Source organism: Myodes glareolus, chromosome 19, assembly GCF_982192425.1.
Source record: "Myodes glareolus chromosome 19, mMyoGla1.1, whole genome shotgun sequence".
NCBI lineage: Eukaryota > Metazoa > Chordata > Mammalia > Rodentia > Cricetidae > Myodes > Myodes glareolus.
In genome coordinates, this window is record NC_142044.1 from 21779655 (window position 1) to 21806767 (window position 27113).

Consider the following 27113-nt stretch of genomic DNA (forward strand, 5'->3'; position numbering starts at 1 on the left):
CACCGGCTGACACTCTCCCTTTGTCGTCTATTGTCTCTTGCAGGGAACTTCGGGAACCTGATTGATGGAGGCTCTCACCACGGGAGCAAGAAGAAATCGGCTGAGCTGACTGAAGAAGATGTGCTTCCTCTGCTGCACGAAGGAGAAAAAGACGTGCCCCACGATTCTGCCATTTCCATGGCCTCCACCACACACCCAGAGAAGCCTCTGGTGACAGAAGGGAATAGGTAGGAGGAACAGGGCAAGTGGGGATGAAGTTTCTGCTGGGTGGGAATTTTACCAGTTCCTGGGACTGTTACGTTCAGCTTTTCAGTAAAAAAAGAAACACAAATTTTTATCGCAGTGCTGGGAACACATCACGAACAGGGAGAGCAAGAATAACCATCACTCTATTACAACCTCAACCCTCTAACAACACACCTAGGGAATCCCTCTAACGGCAGAGCAGCCACGATGGCTACCAGGCATGAAGCCCCCTTTAGTCTTAACTTAGGAGCGTGGTAAGTTAGGAAGAGGCTTTTAAGATTCAGCTCAAACCCAGCTGTAGTGAGGGGCTGTGGGCAGGCCTGCTTTTCGCCTCACCTGGCTCCCGCACGGCTAGCTTAGTCCCAGAAATAACAACACACAAATTGTATTCATTTAAGCACTGCCTGGCCCATTATCTCTAGAGAGTTAGTTACTGACTAACTCTCATATCTTGATATTAACCCATTTTTAATAATCTGTATAGCACCATGAGCTGGTGGCTTACCAGAAAAGATTCAGCATGTCTGACCTGGTGGCTGGCTCCATGGCTTCTGCCTCGTTGCCCTCTTCCCAGCATTCTGTTCTGTTTACTCCGCCTACCTAATTTTCTGTCCTATCAAGGGGCCAAGGCAGTCTCTTTATTGACCAATGAAAATAACACAATAGACAGATAACCCTCCTCCATCACCCAGCTGATGCTTGTCATTCTTGTCAGGGATCTATCAAGTAAACTCGACTCGGTGGGATTATTGAACACGGAATCTCTGACCCTAAGTTTGCCATGGTAATTGACAAACTAAGGAATGATGGCAAGGTTCTAGAAATGAGCATCTTAGAAAGCAGCTGGGCATCTGTGCTTACCCTCACGACGCCTCTGTTAGTGCACATTTCCAGTCAATAATAAGAGTAAAAATATAGAGGTGTTTTAAAGAAAGCACCGACAAGCATGGCTCAGGAGGTTGGTGAGAAGAAGCAAAAGTGCGTGGGTAGGAGTCTTGCTTCACCCAGTTTACTGTCATGGATTCTCCTGTAGCCCATGGCTGTCCCCGTTCTGCACGGGAGGAGACTGGAATCTAGACATGTTTACTCCGCTGCATCAAGACGCCCCATTCGGGCGGTCTATAAACCACTCCCAGATTTCTTTCTTTTCCTGGGCTCCATCTCTGACAGATCCCTCCACTCAGAGTCTTCCACCTCACAGCTCAGGGGCTGTCAGTTCTTCTTCTTTTCCATATCCTAAAAATTTAGTTTAAATTATGTGCATATGTGTGTCGGTGTGTGGGTGTGTGCCTGTGTGGGGGCAGGTGCCTGCTGAGTCCCGAATATGGTGTCAGGTTCCCTGGAGCCAGAGGGAAGGTTGTGAGGTTCTCTACAAGAACATTACACTCACTTGACTGAGTCATCCCTCTAGCCCCAAAGTCTGCTTTTCCTTTCTGTCCAAAGCCAGTAAATGACAAGATCTGGTCAGTATAAATCTTAGGTATTTTTTGTTTCCTTAATTCTGGCTGTGTAGATAAAAAATGCATGACAACTGGAGGCGAAAAGCTTATTTTGTCTTATATTTCCTGGCGATACAGTCCACCATGATGGACCGGGAGCTGGTCACGTTGTGTTTACTATCAGAAAGCAGAGAGTGGACAGAAAGCGGCCAGGCAATACATCCGATGATCACTTCTTCCAGTGAGGCTCCACCTCCTAAAAGGTCTCCAACCTTTCAAAGTAGCATCAGCATTTGGCGACCACCAACTGTTCAGGCACACACAGACACACACACACACAGACATACATAGACACACACACATGAGACACACACACGGGACACACACACATGAGACACACACATATATAAACAGACACACACAAATGAGAGACATACACACATACACAGACAGACTGACAGACACAAACAGCAAACACACACACACACACACACACACACACACACCAACCTGGCTTGGGTGCACCATTCCCCCGAATATCTCTTTCATCCAGCTGTTCAACGCTCCTGAAAGAGCCCCAGTTGTATACTGTTCTTTGCTGCTCCTGGGATTTTGAACACACTTCTCGCTTGGCCTGGCAACAAGCCCACACCTTGGCTATTGGTTTCCCTTGTCTTTCAGGATCCTTTCCCCTGTACCAAGTCTGACTGAGCTTTCTGTACTCATTAGGGATTTAGTGAGCCCTAATCATGCTGGGCTATGATGGTTTCATCTGTCTCTCTTGCCTGTAAGACTGAGCACCCGAGGACAGGGACCTCATCTTCACCCATCTCTGTACCGACACACTCTATCTGGTTTTCAGAGAGTTGAGGAGCTGCTGTGGACACAGGGTGCTATGGGAGCAGAGAGAATGAGTGGGTGACTAACTCCACCTGGGAGGACGTAAAGAATTGGGACAGTCGTAGAGAAGATGACATCTTACAAGAGAAGAGCGGATTTCAGAGATAGAGAAGAACACAGGGCAAAATAAAAAATAATTTTAGTTAGGCGGGACAGTGGTGGTGCACACCTTTAATCCCAGCGTTTGGGAGGTAAATCTTTGTGAGTTCGAGGCCATCCTGGTTTACAAGAGCAGTTCCAGAACAGGCTCCAGAGGTATAAAGAAATTCTGTCTCGAAAATATCATTCTTTTTTTTTTTTTTTTTTTTTTGTAATTTACCTTCTTGGCTTTTTGTATTCTCTGCATTTTCTATGTCTCTTTCTGCATGTCTCTTTTCCATGGGTCACCTTTGGAGGGCTCTTTTCTCTTTTTAGTTCCAAGGCAGTCATACATGGCTCCCCATCTCTACACACACCAGAAGGAACCCGAAGCTTCCTCGTGCTTAAATTCTTGCTTACAGCTTGAGAGTGTCAGCGAAGAATCCCTGAATCAGCAGCTCAGGAAGACTTTCTGGGACTACTCAAAGGGTCTCAGGATCTCCAGACATTCTCCACCTGAATGGGCTGTCCCAGTGGACTGTCAGTGGGCCTCCGGGCGGGTGTTCTATGGGAAGGATTTAGAGAGCATGGTCTCCGGGTGTCATTGGACGAATTCAGTGCTAGTGCTGGGCAACTGGCTGCAGCTGACCAATAAGTTATGATGGAATTTTTGAGGGTTTTGTGTGTGTGTGTGTGTGTGTGATTGAGCTGTATTTTATTTCTGACTCCCTGTATTGAGGCTCTCTGTCCACATAGTAGTGAATCAAGGAGGCAGCAGAGGCATTGAAAGATTTTATATCTACGGTAGTCCTGTATGTACACATACACACACACACACAGATACAGGCACACATGGGCACACACAAACATGAACGCACAATGCATGTCAATTACTCCTAATAAAATTCCACTGTGCGTGTGTTCTGGGAGTTCTGTTTTTACAAAGTGTCTGTACACAGTCTGTGCTGGGTAGAGGTGAGGATTAAATCAGAGTAGGTGACGCCCAGTGGAGGCTCGTCATGACTTCCCCAGGATTGCAGGTTTGTCACAAGCTGCTGTTCTGTTGGCCTGTTGCTCATGCTGGCAGTCTTCACTTTCCACTGGCAACCAGGCACCCAATCATCTGCTGCTTTTCTATCTGAGCTCTGGTTTACACAATGAGCCTCGACTGCCTGGTCCTCGAACACACAGCAACAAAACTCTGAGAACCACAGAGACAGAGGCCCAGAGTGCCATTAGCACATGCTAACCCAAAGCAAAGAAACACCCAAGAGGAAGTGCAGCAGCGTGTGCCCGCTTGCTTAGATGCAGGGTTCTCCGTGAAATGATTTGAGAGATAAAGCAGAGAGTAGTTTGGTTTCTGACTTTTTGTCTTTGCTGTTCTCTTGCTGAAAGGGCAACTTCAGTTTCCAGCCAAGAACCTCTGACTTACTTTCCTGAGTGGACACCTGCTGGTTTGTTTATTTTTTTCTTACAGAGTAGACCGGGGCCCTTTGCTAATTCTGTCACACTTCCGAAGAAATTTAGGTTGGAGAGCTAAAAATGAACATCCAGTCTTTCAGGCTAAAGAGCTTTTGTTGGAGAGGATAACAAAATATGTTCCTCTCCCCTCCCCTTTTCTCTCCTCTTCTCTCCCCCACAGTGCTTTCCTTTCCTCTAACTCCCTTCCTCCCCTCTCCCCTTGCCATTCCTCTACCCTTCTTTCCCCCTTTCCCCTCCCTTCCTCTTCTCACTGCTCCTTTCTCCTCCCCCACTCTCTCTGTCCCTTTCTTTCCAAACCACCATAAATATATTTCTCGAAACAATGTCCACATTCTCAAAAGTCAGCACCAGATCCACCCCAAGCATTTTGCTCCTGCCTTTCATCCATACTTCTCTTTACAGTCTGTATGCTTGTGAGAAAATTACAAGGTGACTGGGGAAAATCTGACCCTTAAAACAACTGTCATTAGTCAGAGAACTTCGCCAGGTGGCTATGCCTCTTCCACCGACCCTGCCTCCACACCCACCTAACCCCCTTCTACACAACAGTCCTATCTTTTCTGACTTCCATTTAATTCTGTTAATGAGGTTTTCCTATCAGTATTAAAGGATACTCATTCCACGGCCACCATCAGGCATTCCTTGGGGCTCCATATCTTTACTGGTTGGCTATACATCTTATCACTTGCTAGCCAATCAAGTCACCTGTATTATTGACACCAGTGCCCGCCAAGTATGGGATGGATAAGTGGATGGATGAATAGATGGATGGATGGATGGATGGATGGATGGATGGATGGATGGATGGACGAACAGATGAAAGAATGATGCTAAGCCACCAAGTACTGGTTTAGATTGAGATGTGCCTTTATCCCCGTTAGTAATATATACGATAGAATGTGCTCAGAATAGACATTTAAAAAAGTAATCTTGTTCTTTTCCTTTATTGATTTAAGTCTTGTTTAAGGGAGATTTGTCCAACATATTCTACACACCGGTGACGATTTCTAAGTTTTACCCTATGTCTGAGAATAATGTCTTCTGTCTGTTTGATTTTGAGAGTTTCGTGTAGCCCTGTGCTTAAACTCACTATGCTTAAACTCACTATGTTGCTGAGAATGGTTTTGAACCTTTCTCCTCCAGCTTCCACATCCCAAGGGCTGGGATCAGATGTGCATCTCCGCATTGGTCTGGTGGCAACTCTCAATCCCTTCCATGGCAGCACCTAACTCATCACTCGCTGTTCACAGATCTCCAATTATGTTCCAAGGATAGCACTAGCAGCTTTGTCCCTGCCCTTCTGCACCCCTGCAGGACACATAAAATCTAAACAAACATCTGGAATTGCTTGAAAAACACTGATTGTAACTGACTTCCACACTTCATGTGCCTTCCCAGAAATTACAACTATTTGCCTTTTGGTGCCAAGAAGCCCTGTGTCTCCTTCATCAGTTCCTGGGGAGACCAGACATTCAGACTGCACTGGTCCAACATGCTGGGGAAAATGGCTGAGCTCTTGGTAGGTGGCTTCATTGGTATATTGGGAAACCGGGATAAAGATATGCTTTTCTATTCAACCAGGGTCTTGACCTCAGGTGAAACATCCCTGAATTGGGGCTACTGTATTTCATGGCTTCTATCATCATTACCCATAGGAATGAGAACAGTTTGCAAAACTCCTGGAATTCAATAAAACGATCCAAATCAGAATCCCTTCTTTGCCATTTGCTCTTCCAGGACCTAACAAGTGGCTGGTTCCTCATCTCCCAGATGCAGGCAGGAAGATACCTCACAATGTTGACAAATCCTGGTTCCAATTAATCTTTCCCTGCTGTCATATTTCCTTCCCGCCCACAGGTCATGGGGAGGGACAGCCTCTAATCCTCTGCTCACTGTTCTCAGGCTTGCCCTGATGGCTCTCATTTTAACTTCCTAGTCCACTAGAAGCTACACTAAGGAGAGAATGCATATCTCCTCTTAGCGTCACAAGCCAACTTCTGTAAAGCAAAGTAATTCTGACCCTGGGATTCTAGGTGTTGGGGAGATGGACTCTTAAAATAGCCGGAGAGGCCTGGACTAGGCTCACACAATGTGCAGGCCACAGACTTTGCAAGGCTGCCTTATTAATTCTTCAGACAGAATAGATATAGTTTATCCCTAAGAGTAATGACAGAACAAACCAGATATTCCTTAGAGGCTGGAATAGCCTTTAATGTTCTCTTTTAATTCCCTGCTCAGTCTCAACAACCCTTCATGGCTTCTGTGACTAAGTTTATTCCCCTGATAGTGGTGGTATAGATGGTTCCTATTAATTTCCCATTTTATAAATGAGAAACTGTGTATAATGAGATTAGCTTAACAGTTAGTGGCAGCCTGGACTTGAACCCAGGTATCCCAAGCCAGATCCCAAATCCTTAGCCCGCTTACTCCACTGTGATGCCTGTTCTTTGTTTATCGGAGGTGCAAAGAACGGAGCTTGAGTTCTTGAGTTCTTGAACAGGCACCAGCCTTTGGCAGGTGGTAGGAGATGAAGCGTTTGTAAAGTCTAGCAGAGCAGGAGGAACACTGCATTTCCCTACACATCCCTTTTTCTCTGGGGTGCTGAATATAATCCTAGAATTCTGGCTCAAAGAAAAATGTAAAATTATTAGGTCTATCAGCATATAGCCACTATTGCATCCGACCTACCCTGTTCCCTGTTCCCAAGCCTGATATACTCAGAATCACTTTTTAAAGTCAGTAGGGTTACATTACTTTTTAAAGATGACTTAAATATTGACTTTGAAATCTTTTATAATTATGTATAAAGTTTAAAATTGGGAAATATTTCTCATGATTTCAGGTTTTCCACAAGTTGGGTGACACAGAATGTTGCTTAGTTAGGTAGGAATGGATCTGGGACTCAATGACTCTGAGTAATACAGTAAGGCACATCTGCACCCATGGAGACGGGGGGGGGGGCTCAAAGTGGGAATGCCACAGCGATTCCAGGCTAAGCTCAAGAAAGGGAGGGGGCTCTTCCTGCCTTGCAAAACCCACAGTGACAAAGACAGGCAACTGCTATTTCTGGGATGTGGCCATCACGGGTCTCCACCACAGGTCCCACAGTTCTGTGGTCTGTCTTCAGGAAGAAGGCATAGATGAAGTGAGGGAGCTGGTCAAGGTCTCAGAGGAGGCGCCGGAAGAGAAGATGAAGACCGTGTTCTGTGACTTCATCAATCAAAGCAGGTGGGTGACAACCCCAGGCGGCTCCGTCCGGTGGACTCAGCTTTTAGTAGCCTTGAGAAATCAGCTGCTCTTGCCTGCGTTTGGATGGGCACTTTACAGTGTTGTATCCTCTCCTGATACTTAAACAACAGCAACATAAGCCAAAGGGGAGGATCCAAAACCAGACAGACCAACTGCTAAGATTCTTCAGGGAACAAAATGTCCTCAGGATCAGCTCCTGGCACAACATTTTACGTTTGGTAGATACTTAGCAACTATGTGGCAGTTAGATACATAACGCTATATCAAGTGCTACTTAATTGATTTCAAAGACCCAACTAAGGACTTATTATTTAGGTGGTAGACAATATAATAAGATACTTTGAAAGGGGAGTATAGTGACCTATAGCTGAGTAACAGTTCACCCTCATCTAGGGGCTTGTCACAGTTTTTTACAGAAATGCAGGAGTGGCTTTTGAGCACAGGACTCCCTGAGTAGCTAGGACTAATGTTATCTCTAGGCCCAGCAGGAGGAGTCCACTTCCCACATCACTCACATGGTTAGCTATGAGATTTAGTGCTTCATGGGTAGTTTAATTCCTTGCTAGCTTTTGATTTGAGGTCATCCTCCATCCAGTGCTGCACAGGTCTATCTAGGCTGCTCTTGCCACGATGCACAGACAAGAGGCGTTGGAGAGAACGTCAGTTAGATGGAACTCACAGTGGGTCTCAACTGAAGCCTCACTAATTGCTCGTGATGCATCCTCTTTGAACCCAGGCCCTAGTGCAGCTGGCATCAGCAGCCGGAGGATTCTGTAGCAGCCAGACAATAGGAGGGGCTCTCTCAGGGCCTTGAGAGGCAACTTGTCCCATGTGGAAGCAACTTGGACCATCTCTTGAATTAACTCAGCCAAGACAAGCAAAAATGAAGCATTTGCTAAAAATAGAATTACTAAAAAGCCAATGGAGATGAAATTATATCAAAGGTAACAACCAGTAGACAGGCAGGAGATACACCGGGTAGTCTGGCATGTATGTGCATTTGTGTGTGTATATCTATCCTCATATAATTGACACACACATATGTAAACAAAGAAGTAAAGGTGTTGTTTGTGCTGCCTTTATTTGCTTTCATTTTTCAATATAAAATAATATTAATCACCAGTCCTGCTGTGAGCCAAGTGTCCTCCTACAATTTCCTCGAAACATCTTTAAAAAGCTTCAGAACCTCACCTCTCATGTTGGAAAGTATTGGCAAGCAAGTAATAGCTCAATAACTCTTCCCCACTGGAGGTTGCTTGAGGACGATAATTAACGGTCCCTCTTACTCTTTATGTTTTCAGTCAACAGGAAAAACATGCGTGCGTGTCGATGGTTAAGATGGTGGTTGTGTAGTTGGTAGGTGCAGGTCGGAGAAAGCAGGTTGGACCTGAGGTCAGATTGGGATTCCTGCTCCCTGCTCCTTTCTTCATCTTCTGTGGTCTCCTGCACAGCAAGGACGAGCCACTCACCGTGGAGGAGTGACGAGGCTGTGCACAGTCAAAGTGCAGGCTGGGTGTGAACAGTGGAGAATGAATGAAACACACCTTATTACTCCCCCAAACTTGGATGCAGAAGAAATGTATCCCCACTGGACTCTGTGTGATAGGGGAGATCCTAGAGAGGTAGCATGTCTCCTTGGGCTGATCTATCCTGGAGAGTGGGGTGGGGTTCCCTGTTCTTCTAGAAAACACAGGGATGCAACGAGTGTGTTCCCATCGCCCAATATAATCCCCCTAGTCTACGTGAAAAGGAAAAGGAAATACAGCACTAAAAGTAGCCCCACAGAGAGTCTGTCAGGGTTCCCACTAGGCACCAGGCAGAGCATGGGTGAGGAGTTGCTCATCTTATTGTCCCCTTTATAGGCTTCCTTTGTGTTAGTTTTCACTACAGAAGGATTCCATACACATTGTATAACATGTTCATCTATTTCCCATATCCTATAGTTCTGTTATGGATATGACATTAAAAGATACACTTTCCATTTTCTCTACATTGCTGCTTTCAAGGAAAAGAGATTGATTTATCCTCCTGGACTTTTATTTCCTGCCTTTGTAGACACACATCTTCACATACACACAGTCATAAAACCCTATTTCTTCCCAGTGATAGTGTACATTTGTCCGGCAGGTGGCTGCTGCTCTCAGAAATACAGCACAGGCATCTTCACACCTAGACAGATCATAATAAGTTCAACCTGCCTTTAACCACATTTCATTGCTTCATTTATGTTATCACTAAAGCAAATACATTCTTGCAAAAGCATTCCCATATTTGCAAAGGACAATAATTCTAGTGTAATTTTTAATCAAATTATGTGTATGTTAAATGTCCATACGTGCTATCAGGTAGTTTGTAAGAAATAGCCACTTACTTCTATAGTGGCAAACATTTTTCCATACTCTCCCATACCACTGCTAATTTTGCATAACATTAATTTTGTAAATGAAGCAACATTGATTTTAATATAATTTAAGTCTTCAGTAAAGACAATATGTTACTTCTGCAAATCTTCATACATTTCTTCTTGAATTGCAGCCAAAGCCTTTGTTATTTTCCTTCTTGGCACATTTTAAATTTCATCTCCAAAAATATTATTCTTCAAGAAGATGGGCACATATCACAGTCTTAATTCTAAAATATCTGTTCGATATGTAACATTTTAGAAAAGTCATTATTTGCTCTAAATATATAAGGCAGAGGACTGTATTCTTTCATGCAAATTTGCTCTGAGATTTGATAGCAGTCACAATGGGTATGTACTGAAAGAAAGTAAAATTCATAAATTCCCCCAAACTAACACAGACACAGGGTCTGGGTATCATTTCCGTATTCATTTATTTATCTGTTAGAAACGCTAGCACCCCATTGTTAAAACCTAAATTAAAAGCCTCGGTTCTGCGGCTCTCTCAACTTTTCATTGCGCCACAGAAAGCAGATATTTTTGCAAATCTCTGGAATCACGCAAATGGATTTTCACTAAGTTGCTGCAAAACGGATATTCTCTTCCAGCGCCTTTATCTCTGAAGCAGAAAAGAAACCGAAGATGTTGAACCAAACTGCGTTAGATAAGAAACGACTCACACTCTGCTGGCAAGAGTTGGTATGTGAAAAGCTATTTATATTTTTGAACAGAGTTAAGGCATGTGGTTTAAAAATAAACCTCACGGATGACACATAGGTCGCAGGCCAGACAAGGACAAGGTTTAAATAACACGTTTTTCTGTGAGGTAGAGACAGCAGTGGGAAAGAGAGTGTGTTGTAGGAACGGAACTGGCGTCTATCGAGGATTCACTGAGATGAGCAGGAAGCCTGGCAGTTCCACTTCTTATTCAGACGGAATCCCCCTTATTTCTTCTGAAATTTGCATTTTCTTAAAACCGTTAGACCCGGGCTAGAGAAATGGCTGGGTGATTAGGAAAAACTGCTCTTCCAGAGGACATGGGTTCGATTCTTAGCACCCACCCACGTGAAGGCTCACAACTGTTTGTAATTCCAGCTCCAGAAGATCTGTTGCCCCCTGCTGGCCTCAGCATGCATTGCACATGACACAGAGACAGCCAAAAAAAAAAAAAAAAAAAACGCTTCTTTTTTAGTGCTATGCTGTTAGACTCTTTTACCTAGCTGTCTCTATCACAAACCAAGTAGCTAAATAAAAGTAACAATTCTCCCGCCTCAGGTTCCCACTGAGAATCGTGTTAAGCGTTGCTAGTACTTCTTGAGGACAGGAAGCTACAGCCCACTAGCACCGTGCCTGTAGATGTTGAAAGTCCTTGTGGAATGAGTGACAGCCGAGAAATGCCAGTCCGAGTCAGGTCCTGAAATACCTGACCTTGAACTTTCAATTTCAGCAATAGCTCTAAGGGACAGTTGGGTGGCACTGTGACATGTGGCAGTTCTGCCAAGAAAAATCTCTCCGTATTTGACGGGCGGTGGGGTGGGGTGGGGAAGACATTTTAAAGATATGAGCAGGATTCAGGAAGATTTTTTTTTTTTAACAAAGAGATCACAACTAGCTAATCCAGTTCTAGAGAGTGAACACAGGTGCCCAAACCCTTCCTTCACCTTTCTTTCCAGATGACTTCTTTTCTGTCCCCGGGATGTCCCAAGTGGCTGGCTTCCATCTTCTGTAAGATCTTTCTGCTCTGGTTCTCTAGCGGCATGCTGTCTGTACTTTCTCTCCATCCCATATTCTCTGTAGAGTTCTGTCTGTTTGTTGTCCGTTCGTCCTGGGTCGAACCCTCAAGGGCAGCCTCTTCATAGTGCCTTGTGTCTGTCACCTTTCTCGCCACAGTGGACAAGCCTACAAGAGAAAGAATTTATTTAGGCTCCAGATTAGAAAGGATAGCGCTCGATCACGGCAGGGCAGGTGCAGTAGTGTTTGTGGTTGTGGGAACATGTAGCTGGGACTCTTCGCGTCCCCATGCATCGGGAAGTGGAGAGAGAGGGGGATGGTAGTGTTCAGTGGCTTCCTCCTGTTTATTTAGTCTAGGCTCCCAGCTCCACAGATGATGCTACCCACATTCAGGGTGGATCTTTCCTCTTTGCTCAACCTCTACAGAGACACCCTCATGTGCACACTAGAAGTTGTATCTCATTAATGCACATGGTATTTAATCTAATCAAGTTGACAATAAAAATTCACCATCCTAGACTCATCTCTAGGTTGGTATGTCTTGCCTCCTAATGGAAATCAGATGTCTTGGACCACTTCCCACTCAGTATCTTCTCCTGACCTACACCTCTTCCAGATTTTCCTCCATCCTCCATTGGCACACCCAGCTGTGCTTATGGATCCAACCAGAAGCCTCTGTATCAATGCTGACTTTTAACCCCTCACCTCAAACAGTCAGTGCTGCCCAGGTCCTCTTGATTCTGTCCTATAAGCCTTCCAGAATTTGCGTCACCTCTCTGGCCCCTGAATTGCTACCTGAACTGCTTGCTTAGAACCTCTGGCCTAGACTTTGCAGTAGATTTCCTCCAGCCTCTCTCTCATACCACAACCAAAAGTCCTCCGGAAACAAAATTCAACATGATCACTTGTTCTTAATGAACCGCTGGAGTCTGTCAAGAATTCATAGGATAGAGTCTAAATTCCCTTTGCCTGCTATGCAGAGCTGTGCATGTCCTAGCATCCTGGCCTTGCCCTATAGTACTCCCTTACCCCGTATCTGTATTCTAGTTAGCAGAACCCTTGCTGAGTGTGTATCTGCGCATGTGATCGCTCCCTCTGTCAGGATTGCCATTTGTTCTCTCACTGACTGGTGAACCCATTCAGTTCTAACTCAGCTCAGATTCAGAGCCTCCAGGAAGCCCGACTTCACCCCTGTCTGATCTCACGATGCTTTGTATACGTCTTTGTACATACTGCTTTCACTTCCCAAAAATGTCCAAGGAAGCATTATGTCCAATTCCAGTCTCGGTTCCTGACAGACAGTAGGCATTCATTTTTGTCTATCAGGACAAAGTGCAAGGACCACAAAACTGAAAGTACTTAGTGTTTGTTTTTGAGGAAGCCATAAACGGACTGCTTTACTCATTCCAAACATACTTCCTATGCTCTGTGTGGCAAAGACGCACTGTATGTCACTGTTGTGTGGCAGTATCTATGGCAACATTGCTAGTACAAGATAAGGACAAGACAGGAGCTCCCTGTTCAACTGGAAGACAGAATGCAGACAGGTAAATAACATGAACATAAAAATAATCATGGGTTATGATCACGAAGGGAAACCCACCAAAGTCTCAGCGACCAGGGACATACGACAAGATATAATAAATGGTGATGTTTACATTGAAGCCGCATGGATGCTAGGAAGAACATTGGAACAAGAAGGTCCTAGTGTTCCAGCCGAGGGTAGATCTAACTTGGCAGGCTCTAGGACGTCCTGAGGAGCCATGAGCCTGAGACCCAGTGGGTGGGGAGGGAGAAGGAAGGAGTAAACCCAATTCACAGGGCCTTGGAATTCACTGGTCTTTGTTTTGTTTTTCTTTTTAACAAATTCCATAAGTATAGTTAGAATGGGTGAATAAAAGTGAGTATTCTCTTGGCTTCTTTCCTGCCATCTCCTCCTCCTTCCTCTTTCCCACCTTCTCTTCCTTTCTTGACATGGTCTCACGTAGCTCAGGCTGACCTCAGACTTGCTGTTGTAGTTCAGGATGACCTTAAACTACTGATTTTCTGTTTCCATCTCTGCCCCCAAGTTCTGGGATGCAGAGGTGTGTTCTCATGTCTGGGTTATACAATAATTGTGTTTGGTATTTAAAACACTCTAGTGACTCTTTCCGCTTCTCAGCGGGTACCTTGGGCTGGAAGCATCCTTTTTCATATGTCTAAGATGAGAAAGTGACACACATTCTGGACTGAGCTGGAGATCAGGACCAAGAGCTAAGTGACCTTTTTTCCTCACCTTTAAATGGAGATATTGGTACCCACTTCCCTAGTCACAAAGAGGAATAATGAAAGAATAGTGCATGATATAAAGTAACAACTCAACACAATTTTAGTTGCCGTTATTTCAGTTATTATTAAACACTAAGAAGCTTAGTTCAGATGCTGTCTCATACCCATATGGCCTGTACAAGTTTCTGCACTTTCTAGATCTCAGTGTCTCATCTATCTACCAAAGAAGGTGTCTACCTTCTCCACAATCCCATGTAATTTCTAGTCAGTGGTCAATGTGCACATTGTGAGACTCAGAACAGCCCTTGTATGGAGTTTGCAAACACCTTCAGGATACTCCAGCTATAAAGCAATGTTTGTTCCCCAGACTTCTAGAAAGATCAACACCAACTCTTGTCTTTTTTCTTTTTAGGATGCAATGCTCAAGGAGGCCAAAGGGGTCATTCAGCAACAGAAGAAAAAGTTGTCTCTTGCGGAGATGATCAGTGTAGCCCAGGGCTTTGTGGAGAAGATCCGCTTTCTTGTGGATGAGGTAATCTACCCTTCAGACAAGCTCTTTGGAAAGATGGGAAAGAAATCTTCCTGGGGTGGGGGGTGGTGAATGAGTTGAACATTTGCTTAGTGATGGGAATAAAAATTTTAAAAATTAAATCAAACATAAATAAGTATATTGATTTTTCATAGAGCCAGAGTATCCAACAGTATAAAAAGCATGTCCCTTAACACAAGACCTCTAAACAAGAACACTGAGGCTGGGCACATTGAGAGGTTTTCAACCATAAGAGATTTTAAACTCATGTTCAAGAATGAATTTTGTAAGGAGTGTTTTCTGGTGTCATCTAGAAGGATCTTTAAAAGGCATCATGTTTGCTTCTGTCAAATACAGAATTGTTTTTGAGGCCTACAGGTATGGACACCCTTCCTGCCTTGGGTGTTGTGGGTATGGTGTTGAGGAGAAATACTTGAATTTTCTGCTCCATTGGCTATTGAACGTCACGACTCTCTCTTCGAGCATTTGTTCCCTGGAAGCATATTAAGTAGTAGGGAAGGGAATGTTAAACAGTGGACAAGAGGATGTGATGAAGAACATGGAAGGTTTGAGTTGGGATTGGGTCTTCCTGTCTGTCACTAACCAGCCATGTATCTGGAAGACAATTCTTTTGAAAGGAAAGGTATCGGCTAAGGATCCCCAAGACCAAGTTCTCAGCACCAAGAGCTTTACTTACCCCAGAGGGACGAAGGGCTGGGAATAAGAGATAAAGGCAGGAGGCAGAGGAAGGAAGAGAAGGGGAAGGGAACAAGGGAGAGGGGACAGGGATATTTGTCATAGAGGGACGAAGCACTGCCTCTGGATAGAGAGGAGACAGATTGGCACATAGGCAAACTGCAGTTTACCAAAGTGAGAGGAGAAAGCCGGTATTAGGATGAGGCATTTGGTTTTATTTGGGCGTGTTCATTAGGTGAGTCAAAGAAGGCTTTTGATTGCTGGCCTTCAGCACTTTATTAGCTGGACCTTGGTAGTCAGTCTTAGGAGAAAGAGTGGCTAAATCAAAGAATAGGCCTTGGTAAATAGCTTTAGGAATGTAATCTGATGGATTTTAGCAAGGCCGAGGTACTGGGAGAGAAGGACAAGGCCTGCCAAAGCCATTTTTTGTGAGCTGGCTAGAGTCCTTTACCTTTGCCTTTGGTTCCACATCAGCTAGAAGGGATGGATGTCCCTCTTCAGTATCAAATATATATGTCAAGGGTGAGCAAGGCAGAGCATCTACTTCCAACTCAAAGCACTATGCCTCCTATTTTGGTAGTTATGTTGGTCAAGAAATGTACATTTCAAACATAAAATCATGGAACACTTGAAATGGAAGCCTGTATTTTCTTGTTGCATAGCTCAATTTTTCAATTTCTATAAAGTTTAGTGGAGTTTCTCCAAAGGGCTGAAATGGAAATCGGCTATTTGGCAAGGAGATCTCCGGCACAAAGTTCCTCTAGATTTGTTTTCTCTTTCCTAAAAGCAACTGGGAAATGGTTCAAAGGCATTAGCTCACTTTTGTTCTTGTCTTTTCATTTGAACATTCCGGAAATGTTCCACGGTTCTGAAGAAATCGAATGCTTTGAAGTTAAGTCAATATCTACATTTAAAAAGAATCAGTGAAAATCTGTAGAGAAGCATTAGTTTAGTCTATCAAGAAATGTAGTTTAGTATATCAAAGATGCCCCAACACAGGCCCAGCAGGCACAGTGGGAGCCACACGTATTCCTACTTCATGACCAAAACGTTTCCTTCTCAAGGAAGTGGCCCTTCACTGCCTAGTTTGTACAGATGCTTAAATACCTACAACGTTTTCATCTGTCTTCTGTTGGCTGAAGAAGGGCTTTTTGGGAAGAGGGAAACTCTAGAAGCACATCCATTAAACACCAACCTATCTGATCATATTCCGCTCCACACAGCCACAGCACACTATCCCAGATGTCTTCATTTGGATGCTCAGTAACAACAAGAGAGTAGCGTATGCCCGCATTGCTGCCAAAGACCTGCTCTACTCCCCGGTCAGAGAGCAGATGGGCACGCATTGTGGGAAGATCAAGACTCACTTTCTCAAGGTAAGTTGACTTGAGACCAAAGGACGACCCATTTCTTTTATCCTGAGTGGCTTAGAATTTTAACATGTCTACAACGCCTTCCAATGTTTACAGAAACTGGACAGCGGGGAAACCTCAGGTTTCTTGATCTAAACTGCAGTTCAGAGCATCCTTCTAGCTTTCCAATTATCAGGTCTTCAGACGCATGTGGATTTCTCTCCCGATCTAATACCCAACCCTCTGTCTTAGATTTTCACTCCTTTGATTGTTAGTGAGACTGGATATTTTCTCTATTTGGTTCTCCTGTCATTTTCTTCTGTATAAAATTTTCAAGGCATCTCTTCACAGGAGTTAAATGAACCTCATTCATACACACAATTAATATATTTGTTTAAATTGAAGCCTGTCCTGATGATGGGGGCCTTCAATCCCAGACACCCAGAATCTGTGGCATTTCGAGGTCAGCCTTGGCTACACAGTGAGTTGAAGGCCAGCTTTAACAACTTAATGAGATACTGTCTTAATTTTTTATTAATTAAAGAAAGGAATGGATATGTAGAGGAAATGCAGCTCAGTGGAATGAACTTGCCTAACACATGCAAGGCCTCAGAGTCAACCCCCAGTGCTGAAAGTAAAAAAAGATAAAAACATGAATGAGTGAAAGGAAGGAAGAAAGGAAAAGAGAAAGCAAGCCAGAGACAGAGAGAGAACATTCTTTTTATAGTCATACTAGATTCAGGGGCCATCCTATTCCAGTGCAGTCATTTAACTAATTACATCTGCAGGGACCTGACTTCCAAATAGGGTAGCAATCTGAGTGCTGAAGATTAAGAACTAAAACAGATGAATCTGGGAGGAACATAATTCAACCCATAACAGAATTCTGGGCAAATATTTACTGTACAGGTTTCTTAATATTCTTCATCTGTTTGAAGAATGTTTATTCTACTTTCCATCCACTACATGGATACAGCTGTGAGGATTAAGTGAGTCAATTCAAGCAAAGAGCACACACTTGTGGCTCATGCAGAGTAATCACCAATAAATGCCCGTGTTCAAACATTGGGCATCCAGGGTCCCAGAGGACGCTGTTATCCCCTTCAGAACTAGTGGTGCTTAATCTGACTGGTTTTGGAATGATCTGTGGGTGTATCTGTGATGCCAGAAGAACCACCCTAAGTGTGGGTGGCGCCATCCTACAGGCTAGGGTCTCAGACTGAATAGAAAAGAGGAAAGGGAGAGAGAGTTGAGCACCAGCATCTCTAGTCTCTGATTTCTGATTGGACCGGAAGTGGACCTGATGGACAGCCGCTTCGCCTCCCACCTCCACACCTTCCACCCATGGCTGACTGCAGCATCCCTTAAGTCATGAGCCAAAGTGAGTCCTTCTTTATTGAAGTTGCCCTTGTTGGAATTTGACGCAGCCCGAAGGAAGGTTTTGGTTTTTCCTTTCTTATTAACCCGGTGGCTTTGCTTATCTCTTTCCGTCCTGTGTGTAAAAGAACTTTTAAAATCTGCTTCTATGAACTGTAAATGAAAAAAGGGCAACTTTTTTTTAACCCAAATTATTCGTCCCAAATATCAGAGGCTGTCTTTAACCTTCTCCATTCAAAGAGTGCTACAGAAGCAAGAAAGATTTGTCTTAAAAATAGCAAATCACTTCCAAAGGCCCCATGCTAAAAATACTAGAAAATGGTATAAAGTTACCCTCTGCTGAATATTGTGTTTATCCTGGCACCGTATGAAATTAGAGCAAAGAGCATCTGTCACATCAAGCCAGGACGTCGATACAGTTGAGAGAGACGGCAGAAACGCTTTTGCCAAGGCTTCCGGTCTCTGTGTTATCTTTTTCAGTGTGTTTCTGGCTTTCTTTATCTGCATTTTCCTTTGCCGCTGGGATAGCCACGGATGGTAGCTTTCTAAGTCTCCTTGAACTCAGTTACTTCTACAGGGGGAGGCATCTTGAAAGGATGACTCAGTAAAACTGTCTTCTGTTTCCGGTTTGACTCTCGCCTTCCATTTCCCCTCCCTCTCACCCACCATTTCTCTTTATTTTTTTTCTCCTTTCTGAAACAAGAAGCCTGAAAATAAACAAACAAACAAACAAATAAATAGATAATAGAGCCGAGGTTGTGTCGGGGAGACCCCGTCTCATGCTGGGCTCCTCGTGGAAAATTCAGAAGTGGAAATAAGAAGCACAGACTATAAATCTCTACTGTCTCTAAGCCAGAAATCCCAGTTTATTCTATGGTATGGCTGTCTGCTGCGTGCCACAGTTTGCATTCCCACCAGCAATGGATGAGTCGTTCCCCTTACTCCACATCCTCTCCAGCATAAGCTGTCGTTGGTGTTTTTGATCTTAGCCATTCTCACAGGTATAAGATGGTATCTCAGAGTTGTTTTGATTTGCATTTCCCTGATGGCTAAGGATGTTGAATGTTTCCTTAAGTATCTTTTGGCCATTTGAGATTCTTCTGTTGCGAATTCTCTGTTTAGCTCTGTACTCCATTTTTCAATTGGGTTATTTAGAATTTTGATGTCTAATTTTTTTGAGTTCTTTATATATTTTGGAGGTCAGTTCCTTGTCTGATGGGGGTTGGTGAAGATCTTTTCCCATTCAGTAGGCTGCCTTTCTGTCTTATTGACTGTATCCTTTGCTTTACAGAAGCTTCTCAGCTTCAGGAGGCCCCATTTGCTTATTGTTGTTCTCAGTGTCTGTGCTACTGGGGTTATATTTAGGAAGTGGTCTTCTATGCCCATGCATTGAAGACTACTTCCAACTTTCTCTTCTATCGGGTTCAGTGTGGTCAGATTTATATTGAGGTCTTCAACCCATTTGAACTTGAGGTTTGTGCATAGGGAAAGATATGGATCTATTTACATTCTTCTACATGTTGACCTTTAGTTATGCCAGCACCATTTGTTGAAGATGCTTTCTTTTTTCTGTTGTATAATTTTGGTTTCTTTATCAAAAGCCAGGTGTTCATTGGTGTGTGGATTAATATCCACATCTTTGATTCGATCCCATTGGTCAACCTTTCTGTTTTTATGCCAGTACCAAGCTGTTTTCATTACTGTAGCTCTGTAATAGAGCTTGGTGTCAAGGATGGTGACCCCTCCAAAAGTTCCTTTATTGTACAGAATTGTTTTGACTATCCTGGGATTTTTGTTTTTCCATATGAAGTTTATTATTATTCTTTCAAGGTCTGTGAAGAATTGTGTTGGGATTTTGATGGGGATTGCATTGAATCTATAGATTGCTTTTGGTATGACTGTCATTTTTACTATGTTCATCCTACCAATCCAAGAGCATGGGAGATCCTTCCATTTTCTGGTATCTTCTTCATTTTCTTTCTTTAAAGATTTAAAGTTTTTGTCGAATAGGTCTTTCACTTCTTTGGTTAGTGTTATCCCAAGATATTTTATGGTATTTGTGGTTATTGTGAAAGGTGATATTTCTCTGACTTCCCTCTCAGCTTCTTTATCATTTGTGTATAGGAGGGCTACTGATTTTTTTTTTTGAGTTGATCTTGTCTCCTATCACATCACTGAAGGTATTTATCACCTGTAGGAATTCTCTGGTAGAGTTTTTGGGGTCACTTTTGTATACTATCATATCATCTGCAAGTAATTAAAGTTTGAGTTCTTCCTTTCCAATTTGAATCCTCTTGATCTCCTTTTAGTGTCTTATTGCTATAACCAAAACTTCAAGAACCATATTGAATAGATTTGGAGAGAGTGGACAGCCTTGTCTTGATCCTGATTTTAGTGGAATCACTTTGAATTTCTCTCAATTTGATTTGATGTTGGCTGTCGGCTTGCATGTATTGCTTTTATTATATTTAGTTATGCTCCTGTATCCCTGATCTCTCTAAGACCTTTATCATGAAGGGATTTTGGATTTTGTCGAATGCCTTTTCAGCATCTAATGAAATGATCATATGGTTTTCTTCTTTCAGTTTATTTATATGATGGATTACATTGATAGATTTTTGTATGTTGCATCATCCCTGCATCTCTGGGATGAAGCCAACTTGGTCATGGTGGATGATTTTTTGATGTGTTCTCAGATTCGGTTTGCCAGTATTTTATTGAGTATTTGTACATTCATGTTCATGAGGGAGATTAGTCTGTAGTTCTCTTTCTTTGTTGAGTCTTTGTGTGGTTTTGGTATCAGGGTAATTGTAGCCTCATCAAAAGATTTTGGCGATGTTCCTTCTGTTTCTATTATGTGGAACACTCTGAGGAGTAGAGGTATTAGCACTTCGTGGTGGTTACAGTAGAATTCTGCACTAAAACCATCTGAACCTGGGCTATTTTTGGTTGGGAGATTTTTGATGAGTTTCTATTTCCTTGCAGTTTATAGGTTTATTTAAATTGTTCACCTGGTCTTGATTTATATTTTTGTATTTTGTATTTATATTTTTGTATATGGTATCTATCTAGAAAATTGTCCATTTCTTTTACGTTTTCCAATTTTGTAGAATACAGGTTTTTGTAGTATGACTTAATGATTCTCTGAATTTCCTCAGTGTCTGTTTGTTATGTCCCCCTTTTCATTTCTGATTTTGTTAATTCGAATGTTTTCTCTCTGCCTTTTGATTAGTTTGGATAAGGGTTTGTCTATCTTGTTGATTTTCTCAAAGAACAAGTTATTTATTTCATTGATTCTTTGTATTGTTTTCTTTATTTGTATTTTGTTGATTTCAGCCCTCAATTAGATTGTTTCCTGTCTTTTACTCCTCCTGAGTGAGTCTGCTTTTTTTTTGTTCTAGAGCTTTCAGGTGTGCTGTTAGGTCACTAATGTGAACTTTCTCCATTTTCTTTATGTAAGCACTTAGTACTATTGAACTTTCCTCTTAGCATGTGCAATGCATGTGCGCACACACACACACACAACATGTGCAATGCATGTGCACAAACACACACAGCATGTGCAATGCATGTGCATAGTCACATACACAACATGCACAATGCATGTGCACAGACACACACAGCATGTGTGAGGAACAGAGTGGAGTGCACTGACACATACAGCATGTGCACATGTGCACAGACACATACACAACATGCACAATGCATATACACAGATACATAGAGCATGTGTGAGGAACAGAGTGGGCTGCACAGAGCTGTGTGTGCCTTGACTCTAATCCTGTCTTGCTCTGTGATGTTAGACAACCGTGTTTGTTTCCCTGACATTCATCCTCTTTATCTTTCAAATAGACTCATTAAAAGTATTGCAGCACTGTTGGGAGACCGGATGAAACAGTGCTTGTAATGACATGCAGGTGACAGAACATTCTGCAAGAAGAAACATCAGGCCAGGGCCTAGAGCAGTGAAAGTTCTCAATGAATGTCAAGCATTATTATTTTGGGGAATCACAGTATTTATCCAACAAATATTTGCTACATTCTTCTGGCACCAAGCACTCTTTTCTAAGACTTGGAAACATCACTGTGACACACCAGACCTCCCCCCACCCCCCAAAAAACCCTGCCTTTGTGAATTGATGTCCCAGTGATGGCTACAAATAGCATAAGAAATGCTGTTACTACACAACATACTCTTAGGCTGACACATAGTCACTCGTGTTTCCTTTTGTTCCATCTCCTCCTCCTCTTTTCCTCCCTCCCTCTCTTTCATTCCATGCCCTAAACCAAACCCAGGGCCTTCCAGATGTGGATCAAACAGTATAGCACCGAATTAGACCTCCAGTCTTCTTGATAAATATTTATCTGCTTGAACAAGTTTTCAAATCATCGGAGAAATTATGAAGGAAGGTTATTTATTTTATTATAATTTTTTTAAAAAAATTATTGGTTATAGAATAGTCTTTTTTACCTAAAAGAAAGTAGGTTTGTTTTATTTTTTTCGCTGAGTAAATAACAGCATCCTTCTTCCGAAGGGTTAAATCCCGACTCCTCTGCAGTGGTCCCATGCTCACTGATGTGAGCTCTTCTGGTCAGTAAGCTTTCTGTACCGTTCTTGGAGCAGCACAAACACTCACTAAATTTGAGCTCCTACTACCATATCTATGTGTGCATTCCTTCCTCCTTCTGGGATGCTTTCTTGACTGGTCCTACTCTACAGTACTGACTAATGCTCATAAGTGTGGTAGTGCCCTCCTAGTCACTGAGAGTGTGTTTAAGACACCCAGTTGGGGGTCTGGCATGCAATTACAGTGTACATATTATTTTCCCTGGAAACACATACCTATAATAAAGTTTAATCGACAAATGGAGGTTTATATGAATAACTAAATACAATGGAACATTTATGTCAGTGTTGTAATAAGCCTTATTGAACACATATTTCTGAAATTTCTCATTTATTACTTCCGAATGTGCAGAAGGGGAGATGGAAACTGAGTACAGGGAGCTGTGCATTTGAATCCTAAAGAAAGGATGGAATGTGGATGATCCTTCCGTTTCCCAAAGACCAGTGAAGCTCAACCTTCCTAATGCTGCAACCTTTTAACACAGTTCCTCATGTTGTGGTAACCACCACCAAAAAATCATTTTCCTTGCTACTTCATAACTATAACTTTGCTACTGTTATGAATCATAATGTAAATATCTGTTATGCGGGGTATCTGATATGTGACCCCAAAGGGGTCATGACCCACAGGTTGAGAACCACCTTCCTCTCTTTTCTCACTTGTATTAGCCACTCCTCCTGTGTCCATAACCAAATACCCAACAAGAAACAACTCGAGAGGGAGGGTTTGCTTTTGGCTCCCAGTCTGAAGCCACACAGTCTGCCGCAGCCTGCTGGGAAGACAGGGTAGGGGAAGCATGATGTAGCTAGTCATCCTCTGTCCACAGGCAGGAAGAAGAGAGGTGAGTGCTGTGGCCCAGCTCGCTGCCTCCTTTTCCTCTCTTTATGCAGTCTGGGATTCCAGCTCATGAGATGGTGAAGCCAGGCATTCAGTGTGTGTCTTACCCTCCTCCCCACCACTGGATCCTATGTAAACACTCTCACAGACACACCTAAAGGTGTATATCATTAATCCGTTAGATGCTTATTCACCCGATCAAAACGATAATAAAAATTACCCATCCTTCATTTGAGTGAGTGCCAGTGTCCAGATCTGAGCTCTTGAGGACCAGACTGAGTCTCAGAGCCTGTGATGCTCCTCCCTGACACTAGTCCTTTGACTGAAGCCCAGGGGCACTTGCAATGGCCGTTTAATTGAGTTGTGGCAGATCTGCTTTTGGAACCTTCAGGGCACGCTACAAAGGCAAACAGCCATGCTCAACTTGGAGTCAAATCCCCTCCATGGATGCTTTGGAAGTTGTCAGAACAAGTCCTGGCTTGTGGTAACTTCCTCCATGGAAAGAACTCAGTGTAGGAGAGAAGAGAAGTTACTGAGAGGCAATTCCAGAACTCGCCGTGAAGAGGCACTTACAAGAGTCAACAGGATCCGGAGAAGTAGCCGTGTCTTAAGTGTCAATGGCTCTGCTCAGACTCAGCTTAAGTGCCATCGGCTCTGCTTATCAGAGGCCCTGAACACCGTCAGAGGTGGTGGCAGGCAGGCACAGGAAGATCCCAAACCTGTTGACTAAGAAACAGAAGAGGCACATTGGATGAACCCATCTGTGTCTTTGTGGTATTGGGTTATACGACCCCCACTACACACATATTTGTTCCCACACACCACTCCCTGCTCCCATCACAACACCACACACACATAAGCACTCCCTCCCCCTCGCCCACACCCTATCTATATTACATCTGAGGCCATCACAGGAGAAGAAGCAGAGAACTTAGGGAGTGTCAAGTCACATTGCTTGAGGGGGATGAAGGAACTGGAAATGTCTGCCAGGCAAAAGGGTGAACAGGCAGGACTCCAGGGGCTAGGAGGGGAAGACAAGCATTCCTGAACAAAGTCAAGGGACAGAAACCCCGGTTGCAACCCCAATAGCCAGAGTCCTAGGAAGGCAAGGCGAATTGAAAAGCACGGCGAAGGGCAGACTGTGAGCTCAGAGCCAAGCGTCTACATTTGGAACCGCCAATCCCTAGCTCCAGTCTTGGGTGTGTCAGCTAAAGACTAAGGGGATGCAGACACTAGTCTGTCTGAGTCTACCTTTCCTCATCCACGAAATAGGACAATAAGCACACCCACTGGCTAGGCCTGAGTGGTCCAGGACCTGGCAGTGATTTCCAGAGGGTACATTTAAGGCTAAGGCCCCCACGCCGGCGCCATCCTCTGGAGTTGTACATTGTGGTAATTGGGGTCATGGTTTTTTTTTTCAATTTTATAATATAAATGGAGTCTGGGGATGAGACCTCTGTACAAACCTTGAGGTTTGTGTCCAGGAAGGATCCAAAATAGGGCCCATGCTTGCCTTCTGGTGTTTAAACTGCCTTCCTCATCCCCTCTCCCCAGCTTCCTGGGAAACGACCGGCTGGCTGGACTGTACAGGCAAAAGTTGACATATATCTGTGGCTGGGTTCCACCAGATACTCCAATGCCATTTTGGACAATTTGCCATCGGGCTATGAAGCAGAAATGCCCTCCAAAACATCTGGCACCCATCCCCCTCCATCAGCCCTGCTATACCAAGGTACAGTGCTCACAGGGCAAAACGGGCAGGAACCATCTTAACGGGCTTTGTGTGAACAGTGGTAGGGACAGCCTTCATGCATGTGTGGTGTTTTAGTTGGGACCAACTCCATTGGCATCTTTCGTCCAATTGCCAAGTGTCCTCCCTTACTTTCTGCCTTCTTTAGTACAATTCCAAGTGTCCTCCCCTCCTTAATGGAAAGCGAGGTCCCATTTAGAAGTATTACACCTGGAATAAATTCTATGCGTTTCTGTGAGTAGACGGAGAGCAGCGTGGATTCTCTTCGTAGATGGACTTCATTCAAAGGAGTTTAGGTTGGAGCAGGAAGTTCTTGTCTTGATGTGACTCACGAAACCAAGGCTGCTTGTTTTCCTTTTTTTGCACAGCATTGATGTCTGAAGCTTGTACCTTACAGTGTCCCAGTGCAAACTGGAATGGGTGAGGCCCCTTATGTTTCTCTAGCCCAGCTCCTGGCTTGGCAGCTTCTTTATAGAAAGGCTGCATATTTATGAAAATATTTAATCCATAGAGTTACTTTTGCCAGTATCGTTAAGTTCACATTTCAACACACATTTCAATTACATTATTAATATTAATATACTTTTAATATTAAAGTATATATTAATATACTTTCGCATTCTCCTCTGTTTTCAAATCACTGACTTTTGGGCTTTTTCCAGCTGCTGAATCCAGACAGAGCAGACTGCAGTTTTCCTTCTGTTCTACTGAACTTGAGTTTTGGGTCGAACCAAAGCTGTGCACACTGGAGTAGAGACACACCATGCCTCCTCTGTCACGTGACATCCTTTGGCGTCAGTTGACCTTAACTGCTAGTGTATTCCTTGTGGTTCCGTAGTCAGAGAAGACAGCATTCTGGAAATTTGTGTACAGTGGTTCAGCTCATAGATTCTGCACTCAATGTCAACACACAAGTGTGTTATCTTTGTGGAAAATACGTAACACAGAGTGCCAAGTACTGTGTCGTGTACGCTACACATAAGAGCTCACTCAATCCCGGGAAGATCGTTTAATTCACAGATGGGGAGAGTCCATCTCCGAGACACCCAGAAATTGCCCAAGATCACTCAGCTGCTGAAGCGTTGGGCAAATCATATCCAAACACGGCTTTCTTATCTGCCTTCTGTTAAACCATTGAGAGCTCTTCTCTTTGGGCAAATGACACCCACATCAAGTTATCTCCTGGTCTGTAGATGTGCCCACTGCTTCAGCTACTAACAATCCAGAGGGGAGGAGAGGCTTTCTGGGGGTGCCATGCAGCCTTTCTGGGGGTGCCACACAGCCTGTCATTTTCATGGAGTCACCTAATGACCTTCTGTTGAGCGCTGACATTGGTGACACTGGCTGCCTTCCATAACAACTGGTGAATTTTATGCTCCAGAGGATAGCCACTCAGCAAATAATTACCTTGCATCTATATGTGGAAGGCTCGGTGGAAAACCTGGCGCGGGGGGGGGGGGGGTGTCGAGACGAGAAAGAGGTGACCCTAGCTTCAAGTAGGGCATCCAGATGTGGCCTTAATAACCACAGGGAACAGGAGATTGACCGCTACAGCATGAGGAATCTGGTTAGATTATTCCAAGGATCAGAAGTGGGAAGAGTCAAGGTTCATAAAGAAACCCGAAATGTAGGCCAAGTAAATGGCATCGCCTAGAGTTGTGCAGTGCGCCACCTATTGGAAGAGTTGTTAAAAAAATCTCAAGGGCAGCTGGTGGGCCTTCTCTCCAGGACAGGACCTTCCGAAGTCTTCTGAACCCGGATGTGCAGAAACACATGGCTGTCCCCCAGCTGACTGCTGTTACTGTGTCCCTGTGACATCTGCTGCTCCCTGCTTTGTTTACTGCTGTCATTTTAAGGGACTCTCTGTTGGCAGAGCCCAGCCTGTCAACATTAGAGTTAATTGGTGTCTATGGAGACAGGAAGGGCTTAAGAGCTGAGTTCCCAAAGAAACACTTCTCTCGTTCCGCTGACGTGCTCGGAGTTTGCAGAGCCTTGCACCGTAAGAACGGACACAGACTTAATTGGGCCATGTGCACAGTTCAAGTTTCCTAATTGCCTGCAGGATCAGGATCCGGGTTGAGAAGGTGGCTACATCCTTAGGCTCCATGCTGGTCCTCATGTAAACCAGACAGTGGCACAGGGGAGAGAGA

General features: G+C 43.8%; 1 protein-coding gene across 4 annotated transcripts in view; it reads left to right on the forward strand.

The window, feature by feature from the left end:
* Positions 1 to 27113, forward strand: part of Fer1l6 (fer-1 like family member 6) — a 154169-nt gene that overhangs the window by 62220 nt on the left and 64836 nt on the right. For all 4 annotated transcript variants that reach the window (XM_085678956.2, XM_085678958.2, XM_048457343.3 and 1 more), the window contains 7 exons: positions 44 to 227; positions 5544 to 5664; positions 7273 to 7373; positions 10404 to 10494; positions 14207 to 14326; positions 16243 to 16395; positions 24768 to 24945. In XM_085678956.2, the coding sequence (XP_085535082.2) occupies positions 44 to 227; positions 5544 to 5664; positions 7273 to 7373; positions 10404 to 10494; positions 14207 to 14326; positions 16243 to 16395; positions 24768 to 24945 (948 nt within the window). The remainder of the gene's footprint in view (positions 1 to 43; positions 228 to 5543; positions 5665 to 7272; positions 7374 to 10403; positions 10495 to 14206; positions 14327 to 16242; positions 16396 to 24767; positions 24946 to 27113) is intronic.